Source organism: Micromesistius poutassou, assembly GCF_964030765.1.
Source record: "Micromesistius poutassou genome assembly, chromosome: 12".
Lineage (NCBI taxonomy): Eukaryota > Metazoa > Chordata > Actinopteri > Gadiformes > Gadidae > Micromesistius > Micromesistius poutassou.
In genome coordinates, this window is record NC_140282.1 from 11,964,523 (window position 1) to 11,987,574 (window position 23,052).

At 44.4% G+C, this 23,052-nt stretch overlaps 1 protein-coding gene across 1 annotated transcript in view; it reads left to right on the forward strand.

Moving 5' to 3' along the window:
* The window catches only part of LOC311356548 (neural-cadherin), a gene marked incomplete at its 3' end in the record, with an annotated part of 218,859 nt that overhangs the window by 100,589 nt on the left and 95,218 nt on the right, over positions 1 to 23,052 (forward strand). Inside the window, exons 7-14 of the mRNA XM_084476342.1 lie at positions 20 to 192; positions 6,007 to 6,175; positions 8,126 to 8,296; positions 10,083 to 10,255; positions 13,480 to 13,647; positions 15,365 to 15,614; positions 18,970 to 19,097; positions 21,689 to 21,716. Of these exons, the coding sequence (XP_084332468.1) occupies positions 20 to 192; positions 6,007 to 6,175; positions 8,126 to 8,296; positions 10,083 to 10,255; positions 13,480 to 13,647; positions 15,365 to 15,614; positions 18,970 to 19,097; positions 21,689 to 21,716 (1,260 nt within the window). The remainder of the gene's footprint in view (positions 1 to 19; positions 193 to 6,006; positions 6,176 to 8,125; positions 8,297 to 10,082; positions 10,256 to 13,479; positions 13,648 to 15,364; positions 15,615 to 18,969; positions 19,098 to 21,688; positions 21,717 to 23,052) is intronic.

Consider the following 23,052-nt stretch of genomic DNA (forward strand, 5'->3'; position numbering starts at 1 on the left):
CTTCTCTCATTGGTTCCAGGACTGATCCGTCTGCGTTCTAGCCCGCCCCCACGTCTCCAGGGGGTTGAGTACATCCTGAACGTCACGGCGACGGACGACAACGCATCAGGTGGTCCGCAGTCTCTGTCCTCTACAGCCCAGGTCATCGTAGGGGTGGACGACGTCAACAACAACAAACCAGTCTTCGAAAAGGTGATCCTGGTTGGCCAAATGGACGAAGCGCACACTAGGGCTGTCAAAATTGCTCAAAAATGACGTTTGAATATTCCCTCTAAAAAAAGCACATATATTCAAACTATTCAAATATCTATATTTGCGCATTATGTCAATGACGCGCATTACGTCAATAACAGGACAAACTAATACAACGAGACATAACTATCCCTCCCTGCTATTTTGTAGTTCACCAAAACACCCTGAAACAACTTGATTCTCACAAACTTATGCCACCATACGCCACTAACAGTGCAAGCAGGCCAATGACAACCAAGCGCGCAGTCCTTCCTCCGTCACTTTAAAAACCACCAGCCGCTACTGACACACACACACACACACACACACACACACACACACACACACACACACACACACACACACACACACACACACACACACACACACACACACACACACACGCACACACACACACACGCATGCATGCATCATACGTACACAAAAAGACACACATGCGCACGCATAAGAAATTAAAAGTTAAATATGATGGGAAAACATTTACCAAGAAGACTTCCATCAACCCGTACATACTCACTTTGTCATACTAACTGAACTGTTATCATCTGTATGATCTCAATGTGAGCATTTCATTGCATAGAAAGCCTCAAAATGAGATAACAGATATATACATTTTTAGAAGGAACAGAGTCGAAATTTCATAACAAAGACATCTCAACCAATGTCAACTTTGCAGTAAAAATGATGTAATTGACAGGATTACACCGGGAACACATTGACATTGCCTGCAGCCACAAGTGCAATCATTACATCCTATGGTGCTCCTGCTCATTATGTGCCCACATTACGAAGCAATGACAATATAGCATAAGCATCAGCTGTCTTATCTTCATCTCTCTGTCTAGCTCTCTCGCCCCATATCCCTCTCTCTCTTTCTCTCTCTCGCTAACTCTTTTGCTCTCCCTCTCTCAATCTATCTCTCTCTCCCTTATTCACACCCCTATCTATCTCTATGTCTCTTCATCTCAGTTTCTCTCTCTTGCGCGAGCGCTTTCTCTATTCTCTTCTCTCTCGCTCGCCTGTCCCCCCCCCCCCCCCTTACTCTCTCAATTGTCTGCCTATCTGCCCCCCGTCTTCCCTCCAATATATCTCAATGGGTTAAATATCTCCTTATTCCCCTCGCAGCTGTGTCGAAGCTGCTGCCTGCTTCTCAGAACTTTCTCTTTCTCTTTATCTCTCCCTCTCTCTTCCTCTCTCTCTCTCTCTCTCTCTCTCTCTCTCTCTCTCTCTCTCTCTCACTCTCTCTCTTCCCTACTTCCCAACTTCCTCTTTTTACTTCAGTCTGCACATGGACTGCCTTCCTCGCAAATGTTTATTATGTTAGAATCACTGCCCCGTGTCTTGTGTTGGTCTTTGTAAGAGGTAAATATTTTTCTTAAATTCACACTCTCGAGAGTCGTGCAAGGCCAGCACTTTTCCGACGCTTCCGTCGTCTACATTAGAGAAATGAAGTGTTTGTCACATTTCAACGCACTCTGGGGAAGGCTGGTGCATGGGAGTCTGGGCTCCTGTCGCTCCTTCTCGCCAGGCGTTTTTTGTTGAAAGCCTGTTGCAACTTTTATTTTTCCTGTTAGCAGATAGCAGCAAATGCCGAAGCCAACCACGGCGGCCTTGCGGCGGGGCTAATATGTAAGGAACACCAGATACAGAGAACATTTGAGCACACATTGAATGTGATGACGGAGAGGGAAGATGCTGACGCAGCAGCGAGGTTCAGACTTTTCAAAGACACAACACAAATGCTACATTTGGAGCTCATAGGAATATTTGTCATGGATTCAATTGAACTTCATGAAAGGGAAAAGCACATGATGCAAGTGTTTCAGTGCACATTTACTGGCCGTTTCTTGGTTGAAAGCTAGACTCTCTGCTGGCAGCCCCGACCCCAACCCCACCGCAGTAGGACCCTGAGAGGCAGAAGAGGCCCCTTTCATCTCTCGGTTCTTTATGATTCCCTAGGATCACGCAGGGGTCTCCAGAGCTGATGGATGGAACAGCAGGAGAGAGAGAGAGAGAGAGAGAGAGAGAGAGAGAGAGAGAGAGAGAGAGAGAGAGAGAGAGAGAGAGAGAGAGAGAGAGATCAACAAACCCAGGTCTCATGGAGCGAGAGAGAACAATATGGATAGAGAGAGAGATAGAAAGAGTGAGAAATAGAGAATGATATAGCGAGCCATATGGATATAGAGATATAAAGTGAAATATATAGAGTGATATAGAGAGCAAGATGGATAGAGAGGTAGAAAGAGAGAGAGTGATATAGAGAGCAATATGGATAGTAAGAGAGAGATATAAATTGAGAAGATAGAGAGAGAGATAGTGATATAGAGCACAAGATGGTGCTCTATATCAGAGATAAAGAGAAGGAGAGAGAGAGCGAGAGAGAGAGAGAAAGACAAAGGCACAGACACATACACAGTCAAAGCCGAAGAGACACCAACATTTAATTGGTGTAAATGTTTGTACACAGCACACACATCCTTAGGGAACTCCGCTGTGTGTTTGTAAGGAGGTTCACACCTCCTTACTTATGCAAGGAACTGTAGCAATTACTGTACTTTTACGTATGTGGAATCACTGCTCAGGTAGAGTTGTGAGGATCAGAGCAGCAGGAGGAGAGGGGACGTGTGTGGGGATGTGTCGGTGCTGCTGGGAGTTGTAGAAGGAGTGCAGCGGAGGTTTCTGGAGAAAGGTGCATGCGCCTACTCCTCCGTTCCATCCTGTGTTTGTTTGTGTTTTGGCATCTCTGGTGTGTGTGTGTGTGTGTGTGTGTGTGTGTGTGTGTGTGTGTGTGTGTGTGTGTGTGTGTGTGTGTGTGTGTGTGTGTGTGTGTGTGTGTGTGTGTGTGTGTGAGTGTGTGTGCACGTGTGTGTGTGAGTGTGCATGTGTGTGTGGTTGTGTGTTGTATAGGGTGAGACAAGGTAGGTCAAGGGGGAAATTAAGAAGGGTTAGAGTGATGGACATAGAAGAAAGAGAGAGGGAGAGGCAGAGGGAGAGAGATGGAGACTGTGTGGACATGTGAGTCTGGGAGGAAGGATGAGGCCAGATGAAAGACAAGGAGAAAACAGCAGGGATAAAAACAGCTCCCTTGTCATTAATTAGATGCCAGGAGGAGAGCATCAAAGTGCAGCAATGAGGGAGCTCCTCGTCTTCGTCTGGAACCTCTGGGTCACTGGGTGAGAGAGAGAGAGAGCAAGAGAGAGAGAGAGAGAGAGAGAGAGAGAGAGAGAGAGAGAGAGAGAGAGATTGAGAGATTGTGTGTTATCACAGTGAGAGAGGGGGTGGGAAATAGAGAGACACACACAGAGAGGTAAAGAGAGAGAGGGACAGACACAGAGCGGGAGAGAAGGAGGGAGAGAGGGTGTTCCAAGATGGCCATAGACACAGGCAGGGAGCAAGGGGGAAAGGAGGGAAAGATGTGATGTGAGATGCGAGTTGAAGACACAGAGAGAGTGAGAGAAAGATAGAGAGGAGAGATATTCACAGAGAGAGAGAGTGAGAGAAAGATAGATGGACATAAAGAAAAGTGTAATAGCAGACAGACCAAAACAGCACAATGTGATTCCTGAGCTGTGGAAGTCTCTGGCAACAACTTCATGTGATGATGAATGTGGTGAATGTGAATATATATGTGTGAATACACAGCATGCTTTTTATTTTTAACTCCCTGGGCTGGTTTCATTATTAAATTACAACACACAATGGCATTGTCTCATTTAGAAAACAGAAATTCAAAGAGAAGGACTATGGAGGAATATGCACTCTTCAGACATGTAATTCAATGGCACCGATTGTAACACTGTTACACGTTGACCTACCGTGCACCTTATCCCTCTGGGTAGTCAGCCCCTAACCTAACGTCTGTCCCTACGTGAACTTGTATGTTCCTAAACTTCCCCTGGGTGAGTGCAATCCTACCTATCTAGGGGGTCTTAATTCATCTTAATTCACCATGTATATGTGTCCCAAAAGGTTCTCTCTTCAAAAAGTCGCCGAGCAACGCGTGTCCGTCGGGTTGCTTTCGTTTCACTCCGACACTCCGAATCTCACCTGCCGACTCCAGAGACTCTCTCAGTCTCAAACTCCTGAGACTCACCTGCCCACTCGGCTGTTAAGCTACTTACCGGTGATGAGCTCCTCAACACCGCCCCCTCTGTGTGACGTCAGTACTGACCCTGACCCTGAGCACATGCTGCCCTACCGTAACAAACACACATACACACACACACACACACACACACACACACACGTGTTGATGTTGACAACATGTTGATGTTTTGTGTCGGAATATCAGAGGCCAGTGTGAAGTGCAGCCAAAAGCTTGAAAGATTCCCATTTATTGGCCTATGCCGTCTCTCTGCATTTCCTCCTCGGTTGTGTTCTTGTGTTGTGAGTTCTACGTCTGAGAGATATCTTTGATGTGCCCCTCTCTTTATGCTGCCCTTCACAATGAAAATCTGAACCTGCAATGGATGCGTCCTCTGGCATCCATTGAGTGGAATGCATGGAACAACATTTGTGCCACCCACCTGCTTCCTTCCTTTGTATGCATAGCCCTGTCTCTTTCTCTGCTGCTCTTTTCCCCACTTTGTCTCTTTTGCCACGCTCACACTGTCACGCAGGAATGTGTTCGCTTCCCACGGAGAACAGCGCAAAATGTTATCGTATTGCGATTTGACATGGACAAAACTGAATTCCCTTATTAAAATGTTTTCACTTTTGGAACATCCTATTCGGTTGAGGCATGCGCGTGTGAAAAATGCATTATAGTGCACCGTGCGACACAGAGGACTATGAAAGGTTGCGCTCTGTAATGGGCCGTCATCGACAAATTTGTCGGAATCTGAATCTTACTCGCTCAAACTCTTCATCTCTCCTGCTATCACTCTCTCTCGCATTTCCTCTCGCTTAAAATTCTATTCAACTCCTTGTGATTCATTGGTGTGACAAAACTTTTATAGCACCTTAATAATGCCAATGCATATTAAAGCATAATAATATCGCTTTAAACTGTTAGTGAATAACACTAATAAGAATAACCCCTCACTGTGTCTGTGTCTCTCTCTCTGACCCTCTTTCTCTCCCTCTCACTCGCTCTCTCTCTCTCTCTCACTTTCTTTCTCTTTCTCTCTCTGACCCTCTCTCTCTCCCGCGCTCTCTCCCCCTCTCCCTCCCTCTCTCTCTCTCTCTCTCTCTCGCTCTCTCTCTCTCTCTCTCTCTCTCTCTCTCTCTCTCTCACGCTCTCTCAATCTCTCACTGCCTTTCTCTCTCTCCTTCAATTCAATTCAATTCTTGATAGCTTTATCGGCACAGGAAAATGACATTGCAAAGCCGATAAACAAAGACACAAATGACAAATGACAAGAGTTATTTAAATGCAGCAATAACAATACAATAAAGTATAAGTACTATAAAAAGGTAAAATATAAAGGGCTAAAACAATAGGGCTATAACTACTGTTGTAGTTATAGTGTAATGGTAAATGCACTGATTTTATGTTGTGCTTTTTTGTAACCAGAGGCCACTGCTTTACAATATTGCCTTACATTCACCCATTCATACACACATTCACACACCGACGGCGGCGTCAGCCATGCAAGGTGACAGCCAGCTCGCCGGGAGCAGTTAGGGTGAGGTGCCTTGCTCAGGGACACCTCGACACTGGTGGAGCCGGGGATCAAACTCGTAGCCTTTCGGTTACCAGCCAAAACCTGCTCTACCTCCTGAGCTGCAGCTAGTGTGACCCTCCCTCCCCAGTGCCAGCAGTACCGGGACCGGACCTCGGTGCTGGAGAACCAGCCGGCCGGGTCCTTCGTGCTGCAGGTGCAGGCGGTGGACGCGGACGAGGGCTCCAACGGCCGGGTGTCGTACGGCTTCATGCACAAGGACTCCACCGTGCCCGCCTTCAGCATCCACCCTGAGACAGGTACCACGAGCCCCCACAGATACACTGTTGATGTAGGATATGTTCAAATGGGTGTGCGCACATGCACACGCTCGTGCACTCACGCTCACACACACGCTCACGCACACGCACGCACGCACGCACACACGCACGCACGCACACACACACACACACACACACACACACACACACACACACACACACACACACACACACACACACACACACACACACATACATACACAAACACACATACATACATACATACATACATACATACATACATACATACATACATACATACATACATACATACACAAACACACACACACACACACACTTACTCAAACACTCACTCACTCACTCACCCACAAAAAACATGCACACACTCATGCCCACTCAATGACTCACACACACACACACACACACAATTAAACACACACACACACACACACACACACACACACACACACACACACACACACACACACACACTCACACTCAAGCATGCATTATGTAAATTCAGGTTTTTTGATGTATGGCCAGGGGCTTGATTATGATAGGAAATGTGACAAGGTCCCTAGTCTTGTGTTCAACTTGCCTCTGGTTTCCTGCCTATTAGCTGTGTGTGAATGAGTGTCCCCCTGTGTCCTCTCCTTTAAAGTCACCTGAGCATCCCTTGTAACCTGTCCACTGAACATGGCTGCTCTCTGAGACGCGTCTTTCATTTTTCCCTTTCATTTTTTTTCTTGTCCTCCTCCCTCTTTATATTTTATGTTCCCTTTTTAAATTACTAAATATTCCCTTCTAACGGAAATCAATCATCCTATTCGGAAAAAAAAAAAAAAAAACGCAAAGAGAGGAACTGAAATAAATTGTCGCAGAGGACATGCAGACCGAAACCCTTTCACGTCTGCTCGCCGCACTCTCAACCCCCCCCTCCCCACCCCCCCCCCCGTCCTTCACACCTTCTTGCTAACGCTCACATACATAAACACCCCTGGCACTGCTGCCACACCACTGATTGTGTGATCCAAAGTCAAGTGTGACATGCGAGCGGATCCCCTTGTCGTAGGAACATTCCCATTAGCCACTCATTGTCCTCTTGTGTCAGCCAAGTTGAAAGCCGTCGCGGTCGTGAGTGAGCCGGTGAGTGGCAGCACCATTATCCGTCCCGACTTCAGGGTAGTGCAAATTATGTTGAAAATGGTCATGCACTAAAATAAGAGATAGCCCATTCCAATGCTATTGTTAGCTTTAGAGATGATAATGTTTTGAAGTATCTAATGAGCTATGGCTCAGCGTGGGTTGATTGGGGTCCCGGAAAAGGATCTGGGAAGGATCTGGATGCTTGTTTACAGCACTCGAGGAAGGAGTACTAATACTACTACTACTACTACTACTTTTTATACTTCTCACTCCTACTACTGCTACTACTTCTCACTACTTCTACTACTACTACTACTACTGCTACTCACTACTATTACTACTACTTCTCACTACTCATACTACTACTGCTAGTCACTACTGCTACTACTACTACTACTACTCACTACTACTGCTACTCCCTTCCCTACTACTACTACTACTCACAACTTCTCACTACTACTACTACTACTACTACTACTACTAGTACTACTACTACTCACTTCTACTTAGCAGACCAAAGCTACTTACAGTGGGAATTGACGACCACCATTAAGAAGCAGGTAGGGTTTAGGCATCTTGCTCAAGCATGTGGACACTGGGGTAGGCTGCGGACATTGAGGATCAAGCACTACTTTATCATCCTACTTCCTGGTAATATACATCCATAGATATAGAGAATATAGATTCAGAGGGCCTAACTACATTCCATGGCACATTCCCATACAAAGACAGGGCATCTCCCGAACACACAAACCAGCCGAGTATCATGGTTTACGAGGTCTCTGAAATTCTCTTCTCATTTTCCAACAAACCTGCCTTCAGGAGTCATTGTGACGGCAAGGAAGTTTGACCGGGAGCGCCAGAGGGAGTACGCAGTGACGGTCACCGCCACCGACCAGGCCACTGACCCTCTCATCGGTATCTGCCAGCTCAACATCCTCATCCTGGACCAGAACGACAACAGCCCCAAGTTTGAGAACCTCCGATATGAATGTGAGTCGGTTGTGACTATTCTCTAGCTCCAGCTTTACTCCAGAGACTCAAGGCTGAGTAGTTCAGAGTTCACTTGGACTCTGCATAGCCTCCTCCCTTACACCCCCCGGCGCCCCTTCTCCTCCCTTACTCTCCTGAAAAGACCCCTCTCATGCACTTATTGTATGTTGTACAACCTGGCACTTAAAACTGGTACTTTCCATTGTGTAGTGTCTTATCTGAGCTAGCTTTGTTGTTTACGGCTATCGGGTTAACCTAGCCATCGTAAGTGCTTGGCACTTGTTTCTATGAACACCCTTACTGTACCAACAGCGATATATTGTTTTTATTTCTTTTGACAAGCTTTGGATTAGCCTAAATGTTTATGTAAATGTTTCGGATCCAACTTTATGCATAGCACAGAACTGGCTACAGTCTTAAAGGTATTATGTTAATTATGCGGCGAGGGCTCGCTCAATCAAGACAATAACAAACCTATTGTCTGACAACGTGTGGCGTGGGATCATGGGAGAAATCATTGTCACAGACAAGTTTATTTCACATCATGTCATATCGTTCAAATAAAATTCCCGCAAGTCACACAACGCAAACTTACTAACTTTCCATTGATGAGTCGACTATCACAACAGCTGTTAATTTTATGCGTGGAATTAAGTGGTGGGGTAGCCCATAGCGCTGTTATCCTCAGTCAAAACAATCAAACTAAAAACATAATCACCGGTATGAGTCCTCTGTGTCTTGCAGTGTATTCTTGCCAGGGAGACAATCGAGTAGCAGCACTCCCCTCTATGGATCCATCGTTTGGTCCATATTTCCACACAATAGGTGAATTACAAAGTACTCTTCCCCAAACAATAGCATAACTAAAACACAATTAAACCGGAGATGTCTCTCACATTTAAAAATGTTCACAATGGAGTATAATTGCTGTTTAGAAGTGTATCCCACTGGCTCATCAAAAGTTAAACGCAGGTAAAGAACTAAGTTGTCAATGCAGCCCAGGGTGGGTTTGAAACACATAGACCTTTCATAAAACGGGTTTAAATAACTTAACATAGACTGTTTATAATAATGTGGAAACTATCACTGACTATACAGCCAAAAAAGCGCCTACAATATGAGAACTTCTTGTGGAATTTAGAGACAGTGAATCAATGTGTTGTGTGCAGCTCTACAATGAAAAAAAAAAAAAACTATAATAATGTATGGGAAACATGGATAGTGGATGCGGTCGTTCTGACGGATAAAGAAATACAAACCAACCAAAATATAATCCCATCCAAGTAAAGTTTACACTTTAGCTTGCATTAGCTTGGTGGCTGGCATTAGCCACATGTCAAAGTTGTGCATCGTAGTAAGCTAGATCGCTATTTAAATATTACATCAATAAATGAGGTCTCTTCTGGATTACTCTTTTCGTGTGTTTCCCCAGAGTTAGGAAGTAAAGACGCCATTGGCATGAGACCAAATTAACTGACTGGTACGATGAATATATATATTTTTTTATTTCTCTGGGTTTGAACATTGTTTGCAACAATTTGGACAGCATTCTACCCTACTCCCTTTGTTGCAACTATATAGTATATTAAAAAAAAAAAATATATATATATAGTTTTAATTTACTTTATTTTGTAATAAAGAAGAGTAATGAGGTGGTTACAGTCCTATATTATACATATTACAATTGATACACAAGTGTAGGTCAGTATCAAATAGATTTGAGGTGTGAATTAAGCTAGCATGTCTCTCCTTGTTGAGAATGCAGTCTGTTCCTCGTTCCTTCTAGATTTCCTTCGTGAGGACACCATGATTGGTACCAGCTTCTTAAGGGTGGCGGCTCACGATGACGACTTCGGCTCCAACGCCGCAGTCACCTACTCCATGTCCACTGAGCAACCAGAATACCTCCGAGTCAACCCTCTGACTGGCTGGGTGTTCGTCAACCAGCCCATCTCCCAGGTGAGCTCCTGCACACACGCACGCACGCACGCACGCACACACACACACACACTCGAAGAAACTCATGAATGAAAGTGTAACACGAGTTCACAGAAGCTCCACTGCAGGTGCTCAAAGTGGCACCCCGTTGCAGGAAGTCAAACGCTCTTACTGCTAAGGAAAATGATTGCAGCTGTTCTGTTAGACTGTTCTGATGCATTGGGAGTGAAGAGGTTCACCATGGATGACACAAGGGAAAAATCACTCAATTATTGTCACCTCCCTATATTATATATTTGTTCACAATCATCGTAACCTCATACAATCGTCTGTATGATATCGTACGAAAAGTTATTTTTTGTTGGTTACAAATGGCTAGGAAATATACAAATATTCTAACGTGCCTTTGGAAGGCAAAGCACAGTTAACACTTTTTTTATTAATAAATTACTTTTGTTTTCAACGTGACTCGTTTTTTTCCAAATCACTGTCTGAGGGCTTGTTAAGTCACTCCAAGAGATGTGTTAGCGCAAACAGATTTATTATGGACACAACCAATAACCGTGAAACTAAAACACCAAGCTCATTGATTTAACAGCAGTTTTATTTGACACAATTCATTAATTGATCATGTGTGAGAGGTCATTCCTCATCCTGAGTGTGTATTGACTGTTTCTGTATATATATATATATATATATATATATATATATATATCAAGAAGAGAGCATTGCGCCTCACCCAGCGGCTCGCTTGCAAGATTGCGACATAACCATCCAAAATATATATCTGAGAATCTGACCCATTTCGTAATAAAAAATAGATATGAGCAAAATGCACATGAACTTCTTTTAATCTCATAAGGTGAATGGTGATTTTAAGATTCTTAGTGCTTAGAGAAAAAGGTCTGCCCAAAAGGGCTGGTTTTTGAAGTGTAGCCCGCAAAACCTAGTTGATCAGAATGTGGTGTAAAAGGCAGTTTAGAGATAGTAATGTCCTTCCACCCTGAGATTTGACAACCTTATTCTAGGGTCTGACTGGGACCCAAACACAAACCTTGGCCTTCTCACTAACAGTTTAATGGCAAAACAAGCACACTGATCACTGATTTCCGAACATTCATAGTAATCTTACGAGAAATTGTGCATAACTTTTTCGTAAGTTATCATACGGTGTAGGAGACCAGCCTGTCCCAATCTTGCTCCCGGCCCCATATCAACAGAGGTTTTCTGACGACCACTAAGCAGCTGGTCTCATCCCGTCAACCCCGGGATTGGAGGCGCACACTCACACTCTAACTGCTGACCTTGGAGAACACTTTTCACTCACACATGCAGAGTTGTAACTTTCCGGATTCAGACAGAACATCTGTGTGCGTGAGCCAGCAGGGTTTTGCTAATTTCTTCTTGTTCTTGTTCAAGGCCATCTGGTCTATGTTTTTTTTCTTTTTTTTAATTGGTATAGGCCAAACCAAAAAATTAACAATGGGTACAATGCAGAGCTCTTAACACTAGTGTTGAATTTGCTGTAGGTACGATTTAGGCGCTATCGTTTGAGCGTCATTTGTTAGAAATGCCAAAGCCATCCATCAGGTGCTAGCGAGGGAAATTCCCTCTGAGAATATCTGTTCTGGTTGAATTTCCTCCTGCTTCTATGCCTCTCTAAGACAATGTCAATTTTAGACTGCTCTAGGCTTATTTCTGATCAGGGTCCCTCTTCACTGATTGGTTTGGAGAATCTATCTTGCCTGTCAGTCACATGTGTGAATGCAACACCTCTCATTGGTGGTTGAACGGAGGGGGATAGCAGGGAGTGAGTGGGCATTTTTGGTAGGATTTATTATTCAAATCTTGCTCTCTTCTGCTCTTATCCACTCTCAATCACTCCATACAAAATACTAATAACAGTGCCACAAGTAACAAACAACTATATTTCATCCAAAATAAAATACTTAATACTTAAGAAAATAGATTCACCGGTAGACCACGGCAACTTATCTGTCACTGCCCATATGCTGTCGGTGTGAATGCTAATGCCAGAGAGTGTTTGGCGTGATTATGTGGACTTATCACCTTGAGAACGCCTACTGAAGCTGACTCCATCCTCTCGGGTAGTGGCCCTCGAGACTACTTTGCAAACAGAGCTTTTGTTTTTTTTGGAGGGAAGGAGAAACGAATGTCAGCAAGTATCTTTCCGTCTCTGTCTCTCTGTATCTCTGTCTGTAATTTCTCTCTCTCTCTCTCTCTCTCTCTCTCTCTCTCTCTCTCTCTCTCTCTCTCTCTCTCTCTCTCTCTCTCTCTCTCCATATCTCTCTCTCTCAGGGAGAGTGTTACATAATGCAAACAGCTTGCCAATAACTGATTCACAGGGACTGAATGGTGAAACAATTGGCAGATCCTTAAGAGCCGCAGCATGTCATTTACGTGTATTTTTTATTTCCCGTTTTTTTTTTTATATAACTTTAACTACGGCAAAATACCAGCTGCCTGCAGCTGATTATGATTGCATAATTCTATGTCAACTCTACCCTCCCAAAAATCCCTTCCATCTGTGGCACAAGGCAAGATATAGCAACTTCCACCAAGCATGTCAATTCAACACAATACATAATACATACATACATAATGCACCACCCTATCCACCTACCCACCAAGACCTTGAACTAACTCCGTCAACCTCACACGCATGTGTGGTGTTTGGAACACCTAACCCACCATGAAGAATAGCATGACCGCCGTTTAATTAGGGCAGACTGAACACTACTGTTAAAAATGGAATGTACACCTCTTTGTCACCTAGGTGTGATATTGTTAATTAATAACTCTCCCTGCAAGCTACAGCTCTTCTTCTTCTGTGCCAACATTAAAGTTTGTCCGTATTACTCCTCTCCCCTCTTCTCCTCTCCTCTCCCTGCCTCTCTCATCCTCTCCACTCCTACCCTTTTCATTCATGTATATCCATCTACTCCTCTCCTCTCCTCTCCCTTCCTCTCTTATCCTCTCCCCTCCTCCCCTTTTCATTCATATTCACCGATCTACTCCTCTCTTCTCCTCTCCTCTCTATTCCTCTCATCTCCTCTCCTCCTCTCCTCTTCTCTTCCCTCCCCTCTCCCTTCCCTCTCCTCTGTATTCATCTACATCCCTCTCATCCCTTTCCATTCCCCCTCCTCTCCTCACCCATCTTCTCCTCTCTTCTCCTCTCCACGCCTCCCCTCGACCCTCCTCACACCGTCGGCCCTCCTCCGCAGAGGACCTACATCACCAGGGAGATCGTGGCGACAGATGGGGGCAACAGGAACAGCTCCGTGGAGCTGGCAGTCACCATCACCAACGTGAAGAACCAGCCCCCACAGTGGGAGAGGGAGAGCTACGACGTTGTTATACCCGAGAACACCGTCCGGGACACTCCCATAGTGGTGAGACAAATACTGGGGTAGAACAGTCTGTGTGTGAATATTTACACGGGTGCGTGGTTCAGATTGGTATGCACGCTTTTGAACTCGGACTGGGTATTCAAAACACGAACAATGCATTTGCATTGAATGTTGAAGTATCCTGTATTAGCAAGTGGCAAGTGTGAGCCAGAGTTCTTGGAGTCTGTTGCAGTGGACAGCACCGGTCTCCGACCTAATGCAAATATAATGAACTCAGCCTTTTTGATGTAACTCGGGTTCACTATAAAGAAATCCATTGACTTACGGAAGGTTACAGAGTCCACTCATCTGTAGTCTTTGTCCATATGCACACACACACACACACACACACACACACGCACACATGCACCCATGCCAACACACGCAGGCATACACACACACACACACACACACACAATGTTGTTTAAAGAGCACATAAGCACATAACCAAGCAATTTTATTATAGCTAAATCTAAATGTAAATATTGCTAAATGGTCATTCACCCACCCACACAACAACAGTCTAAATGCATTTATAAACAAGTAGTTTCAAACAAATTGTTAACTATAGTCAGCTATCAAGCCCATTCAAAAACCAGTGCATCATGTGTGTTACTTATATTAGGTTATCTGCATGTGGGATGCAACACATGCAGGACTTCAATTGGGTTGCGCATTGTAAGCCACTCAACGTTATTGTTATTTGATTTAGCGGACATATTTAACTGACATATTTATATTGTGATGCTGGCAGCCCTCTGCAAACGGAACAGAGCCGAAAATGACAGCTATGACAGTGTCTTAGGATTCATCATCCTTGGTGAAATATTTACAGCATCTCACCTCAACACATTTCCCTGCTATATATATGTGTGTGTGTGTGTGTGTGTGTGTGTGTGTGTGTGTGTGTGTGTGTGTGTGTGTGTGGTGCTAGGGTACAAGAAACTTTTAACAGATTCTGGGATAAAAAAAAAACATGGCATTTGTTATTTTTGTTCTCTTTCCTATTTGCCTATTCTTCTGCCTCTGCTACCTACACTCTCAGTATGTATTATAGTCTGGAGGAGGGCTGCTTTGTATCTCTTTTCTATACAACCGACTTGATCCTCCTGGCACCTTTTCTTACCTCTGGCTTTGTCTGCCTTCCCTTTGTTTGGTTTTATTTAATTTCCTTTCCTTTCTTTTCCTTTCCTTTCCTCTGCTTATCCTCATCCCTCCTTGCCCTGCTTCTCCTCTGCTCTTCTCTGCATTTCTCCCCTTCATTTCCATCTTCACTCCTCTCTTCTCATCACCGATCCTCCCTCATGTTTCCCTATCCTATTCTCTCCTCCACCACTATCTCCTCCACCTTTCCTCCTCCCACACTCTCCTCCTACTCCGTCTTTCGGCCCTCCCCACTTGCTCCACACCATCTCCTCCTCACCACCCTCCTCTCCGTCTCCTCTCCTCCCGGCACACCATCCCCCCCCCCCCCCCCCCCCCCACACACACACACCCCTCTCCTCCTCACCTCCCACCTCTCCATCTCCTCCCGGCACACCTTTCCCCACCCCCACACACCCTCTCCTCCTCACCTCCCACCTCTCTGTCTCCTCGGTTCTCCTCCCGGCACACCTCCCCCCCTCCCCCCACACACCCTCTCCTCCTCACCTCCCGCCTCTCCATCTCCTGCCCTCTCCTCTCCCTCTCCGCCGTCTCCCTCTCCCCTTCCCTCATGCAGACCATCAAGGCCACCTCGCCGCTGGGGGACCCCCGTGTGACCTATAACCTGGAGGAAGGGCTGGTGCCGGAGACCAACATGCCCGTGCGCTTCTACCTGACGCCCAACCGGGAGGATGGCTCAGCCTCCATCCTGGTGGCCGAGCCCCTGGACTACGAGACGACCCGGAACTTCATGCTGCGCGTGCGGGCCCAGAATGTGGCGGCGGTGCCCCTGGCCGCGTTCACCATCGTTCACATCAACGTCACAGGTACGCCGGCCCTCCCACACCTAGACCACTCTGACGCTTTGGATTGTTGTTATGAGTGGTCCAACAATGTTCACACTTGATGTATGTTGCACATCCTGGCACTCAAAAGAAAAATAAAGAAAGTACTTTGGAGAATCTTATCGTAGCTAGCTTTGTTGTATACAGGGACTGGGTTAACCTAGCGATTGTAGGTGCTTGGCACTTGGTTCTATCTACATCATTACTGTACTGACTGCGATATATTGTTTCTCCTTCTTCTGACAAATGTACTTACTGTAAGTCGCTTTGGATAAAAGCGTCTGCTTAATGCCCTACATGCAAATGTAAATGGTCCTACGAAATCTGTGGTTTGTCTACATCGATTGTGATTTGACTCTACCACACTTAGCAAGCTCACCATTTCTTCCAAGTATGGAAGGCTCCTCCATGTCAAAATTTAGTGAGTTTGTCAGTTGTTCACCCACATGTGACTCATCGGTTGCTGCAATGCTAAGCAATGCATCGCACAAAGGTCCACGGTTGGATTCCTACCTGTCCAATCCAATTCTGTCTACTGGGATGCTAGTGTTTGCCCATGCTCACCAAGCCCACCATACCACAAAGGACCCCATCATCATTGCATGGAACTGTATTCATTATTGGATCGGCTCAATTGCAAACTTAGTAGTACAGTAGTAGTAGTACAGGTCTCTGTTGGTGCTTTGACCACTTTGTTTGAGGCTATTGTGTATGTAATACACTTTCTTTATTTGAAATACTACAACATGCACGGATGGGAGCGATGGAATGTTGATACACCAACAAGTCGGTTTCTCACGCTCTTCAAATTCCAGCAATCAGTTTGCAGAATAACCAGACAAAGGAAAAGGCACGCATGCACGCACGCACGCACGCAATCACACAAACACACACACACATATACAAACCGTAATTCCTGGTGCTATGAAATCATTTTAACTATAATTGTTTTGTTTGTTTGCTTTCTCATAGCTATACTTCACTAATCGACATAGAAATTGTGAGCTCAATGCGGAGGTCTCTCTAAGACTTAGCGGAGACTTTGTTATTTAGTGGCTCTTGTTTGCTGATGGAGATGTGTGAGAGGCGGTCTGACAATGCTGGAGTATACAGTATTTCCAGGGGGATAAACCACAGGCTCAGCCAGAGACATCCAACTGGCTTGGCCTGTTTGTTTGGACTGAATAATTTGCCTTTCCTCCCTCTTGTCATCCATTACACACACATGTTGTTCTTACTCCCACAGACACCCAATGAAACACATAGACACATACACAGACGTACACACCCGCATGTGCATGCACGCAGACACACATATACATATTCACATACATACACACACCACACAAACGCACACAAACACGCACGCACGCACGCACACACATACGCAATGATCCCTCTCACACTCATACTACTTTATGCATCTCGATCCCTTGGGCCCCTGAATAAGTAAATATTAACCTATATTCACTGACATTCATATTATGTTAATGACCATCAGCAGCGAGAAACAAGCACCCATCAGCATCACCATAACCATAACCACCATCATCATCATCATCATCATCATCATCGTCATCATCGTCACCTCCACCAGCAATGCTTTTGTGCATCCCCTGGCTTGGCTCTGGGAAATAGCTTTGCAGCACTTAGACCCTCCATAAATGTTACACTCCTCTGACAGAAGCACACACACACACACACACACACACACACACACACACTTGCATACATATTGAACCTCCTGCATACAATTTTTCCCCCTCATACCAGTGAGTTGGTCTTAATAATTATTCTTTTTACCATGCTTCTCATCCCTCTCTCGCTCTCTCTCTCTCTCTCTCTCTCTCTCTCTCTCTCTCTCTCTCTCTCTCTCTCTCAGTTATCGGTTTTAATAAGATCACTCTTTGACTCACATGACGGGAGACTGGAGGGGTGGAGTTGTAATGGATTTAGAGCTCCATCTTTAATTTATAGATTAAGGGATTCTCCCTGGAGTGAAAAAAAAGAAACAGGTAGCAGCGTTAACAGTATCGCTATTCCATTTAAATCACATTTGCTGTCTTGAATTCAGAAAAAAAAGAAGATGAGAAGTATTCCTTTTGTTTTGTTTTTCTGTGATAAAATAAAATAATAACAAAAGCAAAAGCAAAAGACGCCGAACAAATAACACACACCAGTAGGTTTGCATTAACTTTAAACCACTCTGTGCTACTCTGTGAGACTCTGAGTCTGGTACAGTCACTCCTGACTGTCTGGAAACAACTGAGCCATCTAACACAAGTCTCCTTTATTTACCCCCCCCCCCCCCCCACACACACACACACACACACCCATGATGAAAGCCTTGAGAAACTACAAACAAATCTGAAACATAGGGGCATCGGATGAGTCAGACGGAGCGGCTAAAGGGTTAGGCTTTTCTGCTATCTCAACAGCAGAGCCTTTGAAACCAATAATAAACACACATCCATTTTTAATGCATTAATTTAAGCGGCACAAGGGTACGGCACGTGCCACGGGCGCATGGCAGTGATGCGGGTCTCACAAGAGGAGAAACATTTCAAAAGATCACTAAATGACGTCTCTCATGTCGACCACCTATTCAAATGTTCCTGTCTGGGGTTGGTTAATAATACATCTTATCTTATCCTATCTTATCTGAAAAAAAAATGTTTAATTCTGTTTGGGAGGCAATAGCCTAGCCTCAAGAGACATCCCTGATCTCGTAAGTCATCTCACTCCAGTCTCTCGTTGGAAGATCAGTCTGGCCTTGAATCCCGTTGAAACCAGCTTTCAAAGCCCAAAAGATAACGGACGGATAATCAGCAATCAGCTCTCTGGGGAGAGAGTTTTAGTTAATTCACTACACTCAGAGCTCGTGCCCCAGTCTGCATAATATCCAAAACAATGGCAGCGCCCGAGGAAATTGTAGGAATTGATTGAGCAATCAAAACCAAAGCTTTCTGCTTTACCTCTGACCACATTTAACAAGAGCCGAGGGAGTGTCACTTAGTTATTTAATATGATTGGCTATGGTTTGAACAACCCCTGCCGATATGTATAAGTCTAATATGGCCAATTACATATGCAAAGACTCTGTCCCCCTCGCTCTGATTGGCTTCGGCCACCTCTTGGGTTTTGAAAAAGGGTTTCAGTGGGAGACCTCCAGAAAGATCTTCAGTACTGTGATGGGGAAATGGTGCTACTAGGGTCTCACAAGGGAAATCTGCAGAGGAAATGACTTGTGGTCGTCAACACGTAACTGCAGCCTTCAGGAGAAACACTGCGGGGCTGTTTAAAAAGCGTGTGTGTCTCTTTGTTTCTTCCCGGCAAGATGTGAATGACAACGTCCCCTTCTTCACCTCATCCATCTACGAGGCCTCGGTCACGGAAGGGGCAGAGTCTGGGACGCTTGTCTTTCAAGTTTCTGCCAACGACCTGGACCTCGGCATGAACGGCAAGGTAGGCACACACCACAGTCCTGCACACACACACACACACATCACACATTCATGCACACACACACACGCACACACACACACACACACACACACACACACACACACCACACAGTCATGCACACGTACACACACACACACACACACACACACACACACATAAACACAATCAGGCATGCTTGCTCTCTCATTCACACACACGCACACACACACACACACACACACAGACACACATGCATGCCACATACATACTAACAAACACACAAATACAATCCTACACAGACCCTCTCTCTTAGACATATACAGGCGCACACACATACACTTACAGTCACACACACACTGGTGCGGGAGAAAATCAGTAGAGGGAGAGAGGAATGTTGCAACTCGTGCAAGCGTGGCTCTTCACCTCTCAGCCCTGGTCATCAATTCAGTCAGACAGAAAATCCATAATCTCCTGAGAAGCCTCTTTACACTTTGAAACTCCCCCCAAACTCCGAGATGAGCCTGCCTTTGGAGTGTAGGAGAGCGTAGGAAATGGGAGGAAGAGGGGGTGCTGAGAGGGAGAGGGAGAAGGGTTGGTTTGAGATATGGAGGGACCTTTTGGCGGGTTAGATGGGAGCATGGGTAGATGCACACACAAACATGCACACAAAAACACACACACTGGCACAGACTGCAGGCAAACAGTGCAGAGACTCACACATAGAAATGTGTCAGTCTGCATTGTGTGATATCGCTGGAGAAGGAGATGAGCTAAATTCAGAGAATCATACACAGGAATAGGTTTTTATTCCACTTGGCTATAATTGGCTTTACACATTTAGGGAGAATATCGACACCCAAATGAAACACCTCCAGATTTGCGATTGCAATTTAATTAAGATTTTGATTAGGATAGGATAGATCATTTTGGCTTGTAATTATATACTTATCCACTGTTTAGACCGGCGAGGATGAATGGTTCCTCCATAGTTCCTATGATTCTTTAAAGGGGATTGAACAATATTATTTAAACTGCTCAAATTAGGTTTCATTTGCAGTGTATTTCAGGAGAGATTGTGGAAATATTGGATTTAGTTTGATAACATGAATAGGAAGCGCTGTATATGCCGGATATACAAAAGGATGATAAAAGACAATAAGCTAACAGTACATGTTGATATACGTTATCTCTGTTTTCCCTGATTTGCTGTTAGTCTGTTAGCAACACTAGCTAATAAACATGTAAACGTGTGTTTGGTTTGGCTCGAGGGAGGGCTTTGCTCTCGCATGGTAGGAAAATTAGAAACTACAATTTTTACTTTGTGTACCTTTTGAACAGCAAAGAGGCACATCACTAGATAATCACACCCACTGTGTTCTTTCACAGTTTATTGGAAACACAGTGGTAGCCAAGCATGTATAGATCCCCCGCTACCATACACACCCCGGTATAGCAAGGGTATCACTCATTCACAGCAGTTACTGGTGGTCTTCAATCGTGGTGTAGACGATCCTAGGTCCTAAATAGATTGTGTCAGAGGGTAAACTGATCAAGGGGGTGCTGATATCCAAGCTCTGCTACGGTATAAATTAAGGATTTATTGAAGAACGAGATGCCAAAATATTGACATGACCAATGAGTGCAGTTTTTTGTCAAGTACTAATTATACAATTCTCTCTCATACATCTCTCTGACTCTTTCGCCATGAGTGGTGTCAACGTTATCAAAAAATACAATTTTGATAAGGGTTATGTAACAAGAATCAAGGGTGCACGCGCAAAACATTGCGTTTGCATTTACAGGAATGTTTCAATGCCATGATTTCAAACATTTCAGAGGACATGGAGGAGCCCTGACTGACAGGGTAGCTGCAGCTAAAAGGCCTGTGAAGTTTAAACCTATCCCTCATGCAGAAAGTTGGCATTGTTCACTCCCCTGTTCTTATGTCGCCATGTTCTTCTGAAAGAACAACTGCAGTCAAACGCTCCACAGAGTATGCATTCATTATGCACAGAGACACTATAGAGTTTCAGTCAGTTTTGACATTTTCACTTCCTATTTCCTTTCTCCGTTTGATCAAATGCATTAGGCAAAGCAATTTGGGAAATGTGCGGAATCAACCATATGTGTCACATAATCATATAGGCCACCTTATACAAGAGCATCTCAGTGTTCCGTTTACCCCACTAGCTTCTGTGGCTGTTGGCTTAATGTTGCCTAGCCCATTTATCGAAATATGAATAACAAGTCTTTTGATGATTAATGGCCAACATGAAATCGATATCTTCCTTCCCTAATGTAGAGCCCATATTTGTCCAGACCTTGAGTATTCATAGAGCAGTATTGTGAGCGGTTTAAAGGCAGCCAATCACAAAAGTTTTGCATATACAAACTTTGAAATGATCTTGTGTATCCTTTAACACCATCAATATATTTCTGTCTTCCAATGCCGCACAGGCACAGTGTTGTTGATGGAACAAGTCTGGACTGAATGAGAAACAAATAACGAATAGCGGGCCCTTAAGCCTTATGATACGAACTTGTGTGATTCAACATCTCCTCGGATGGTGAATTGTCCTGACTTGTTGGCTGATGACTCTCTGGTCCTGCAGGGGTATCTGTGTTTTTGGCTGGTTGAAGGTCAGGAAGGCCATTCTGGAACAGTGCCAATATGTAAATAAATGTATGTATTTGATAATTTTCCGGTTTAATTCACATAATTTTCTTGAGCGGCATCTAGCTGAGTGGCAGTTCCTACAGGCGCCCGGCAGCATATATTTAGCAACAACAATATTTTTGGGTTCTGCGTGACTCAAAAAGAGGGAATGACAGCCAGACAGAAAGATGTTTTATGTGAGGCCAAATATTGTTCTGCTTTCATTATAAAAAAAAAGGTTCATGCACATTCGCCTCACAGATTTATAGTCACCATAGTAACCATCAGAGGGGGCATCGATCTTTGTTCACATTAACGACACACATCCCCGAAGGTTCCAACATGAATGAGGCCCTCGCTAGATTGATCGACACATACCTCACTCAAGCTGCAGCTCTATGCAGAAACAATGCCTCTGTTATTGTGCATCAAGACGATAAATGTATAGGCACTGTACCCTCGTGGGTATACGAAACATGGGGTGAGCATAATCTAGTAGTAAGGGGCTCTGATTCCCAGCCAAAAGGTTCTTGGTTTGAATCCCAAAGTATCCTTGAGCAAGATGTTTAAGCCCCTATATGCTCATTAAATACACGTTTCTACAAAACAGCGAAGAAGCTGTTTAGTTTAAAGTGACTCACAGTCTTAAATAGATATGTACCTTTCAGGCAGAATGAGAGAAAACATGTACAACAAGCTAAACATATCTATTTTCGTCACCAATAATAAATCATCTACTGCTGTGGAGTGTGATCCAGAGTTTTCTTTTCTTCATTGCTACATAAACATATATAAGTATGATTTTCCTGACTGAACCCTTCAACAAATTCACTTATCCTTGAGTTTTGCCCTGGAAGCCACACACATTGAAATGGGAAACTGAATATATTGTTTGATATCCAGGTCGGATCCATCTGGTCTTTCTGACTCACTGACACTGAATCAATATTGTATACACTTGTGTGAAGCAAGAAAGGCTAGGGTCAAGTGTTAAGGCGTTAACATGTTTCTTGGGTTCTGTTAGTTGAGACGTTCTAATAGAAAAAAAACGACAGTAGGGTGAGTCTATTAGAGCGAGCTGGGTAGTGGTCAAGTGTTAAGATGTTAACATGGACAGTAGACAGATTTTATAACAGTGAGCCGGGTGGTCTATTTTGCCATGGGGCAGACTCATAGCTTAATGGGGCTCAATCCTGATCTATGAACTAGTAAGGTGATTATAATTCAACTCTTGAATTATAATGCAGAGTTGAGGACAGTTAAGTGATGCTGATCTGATATAGCATTAGCATGCAAGCTAGAGGCACAGGGTTCCATTAA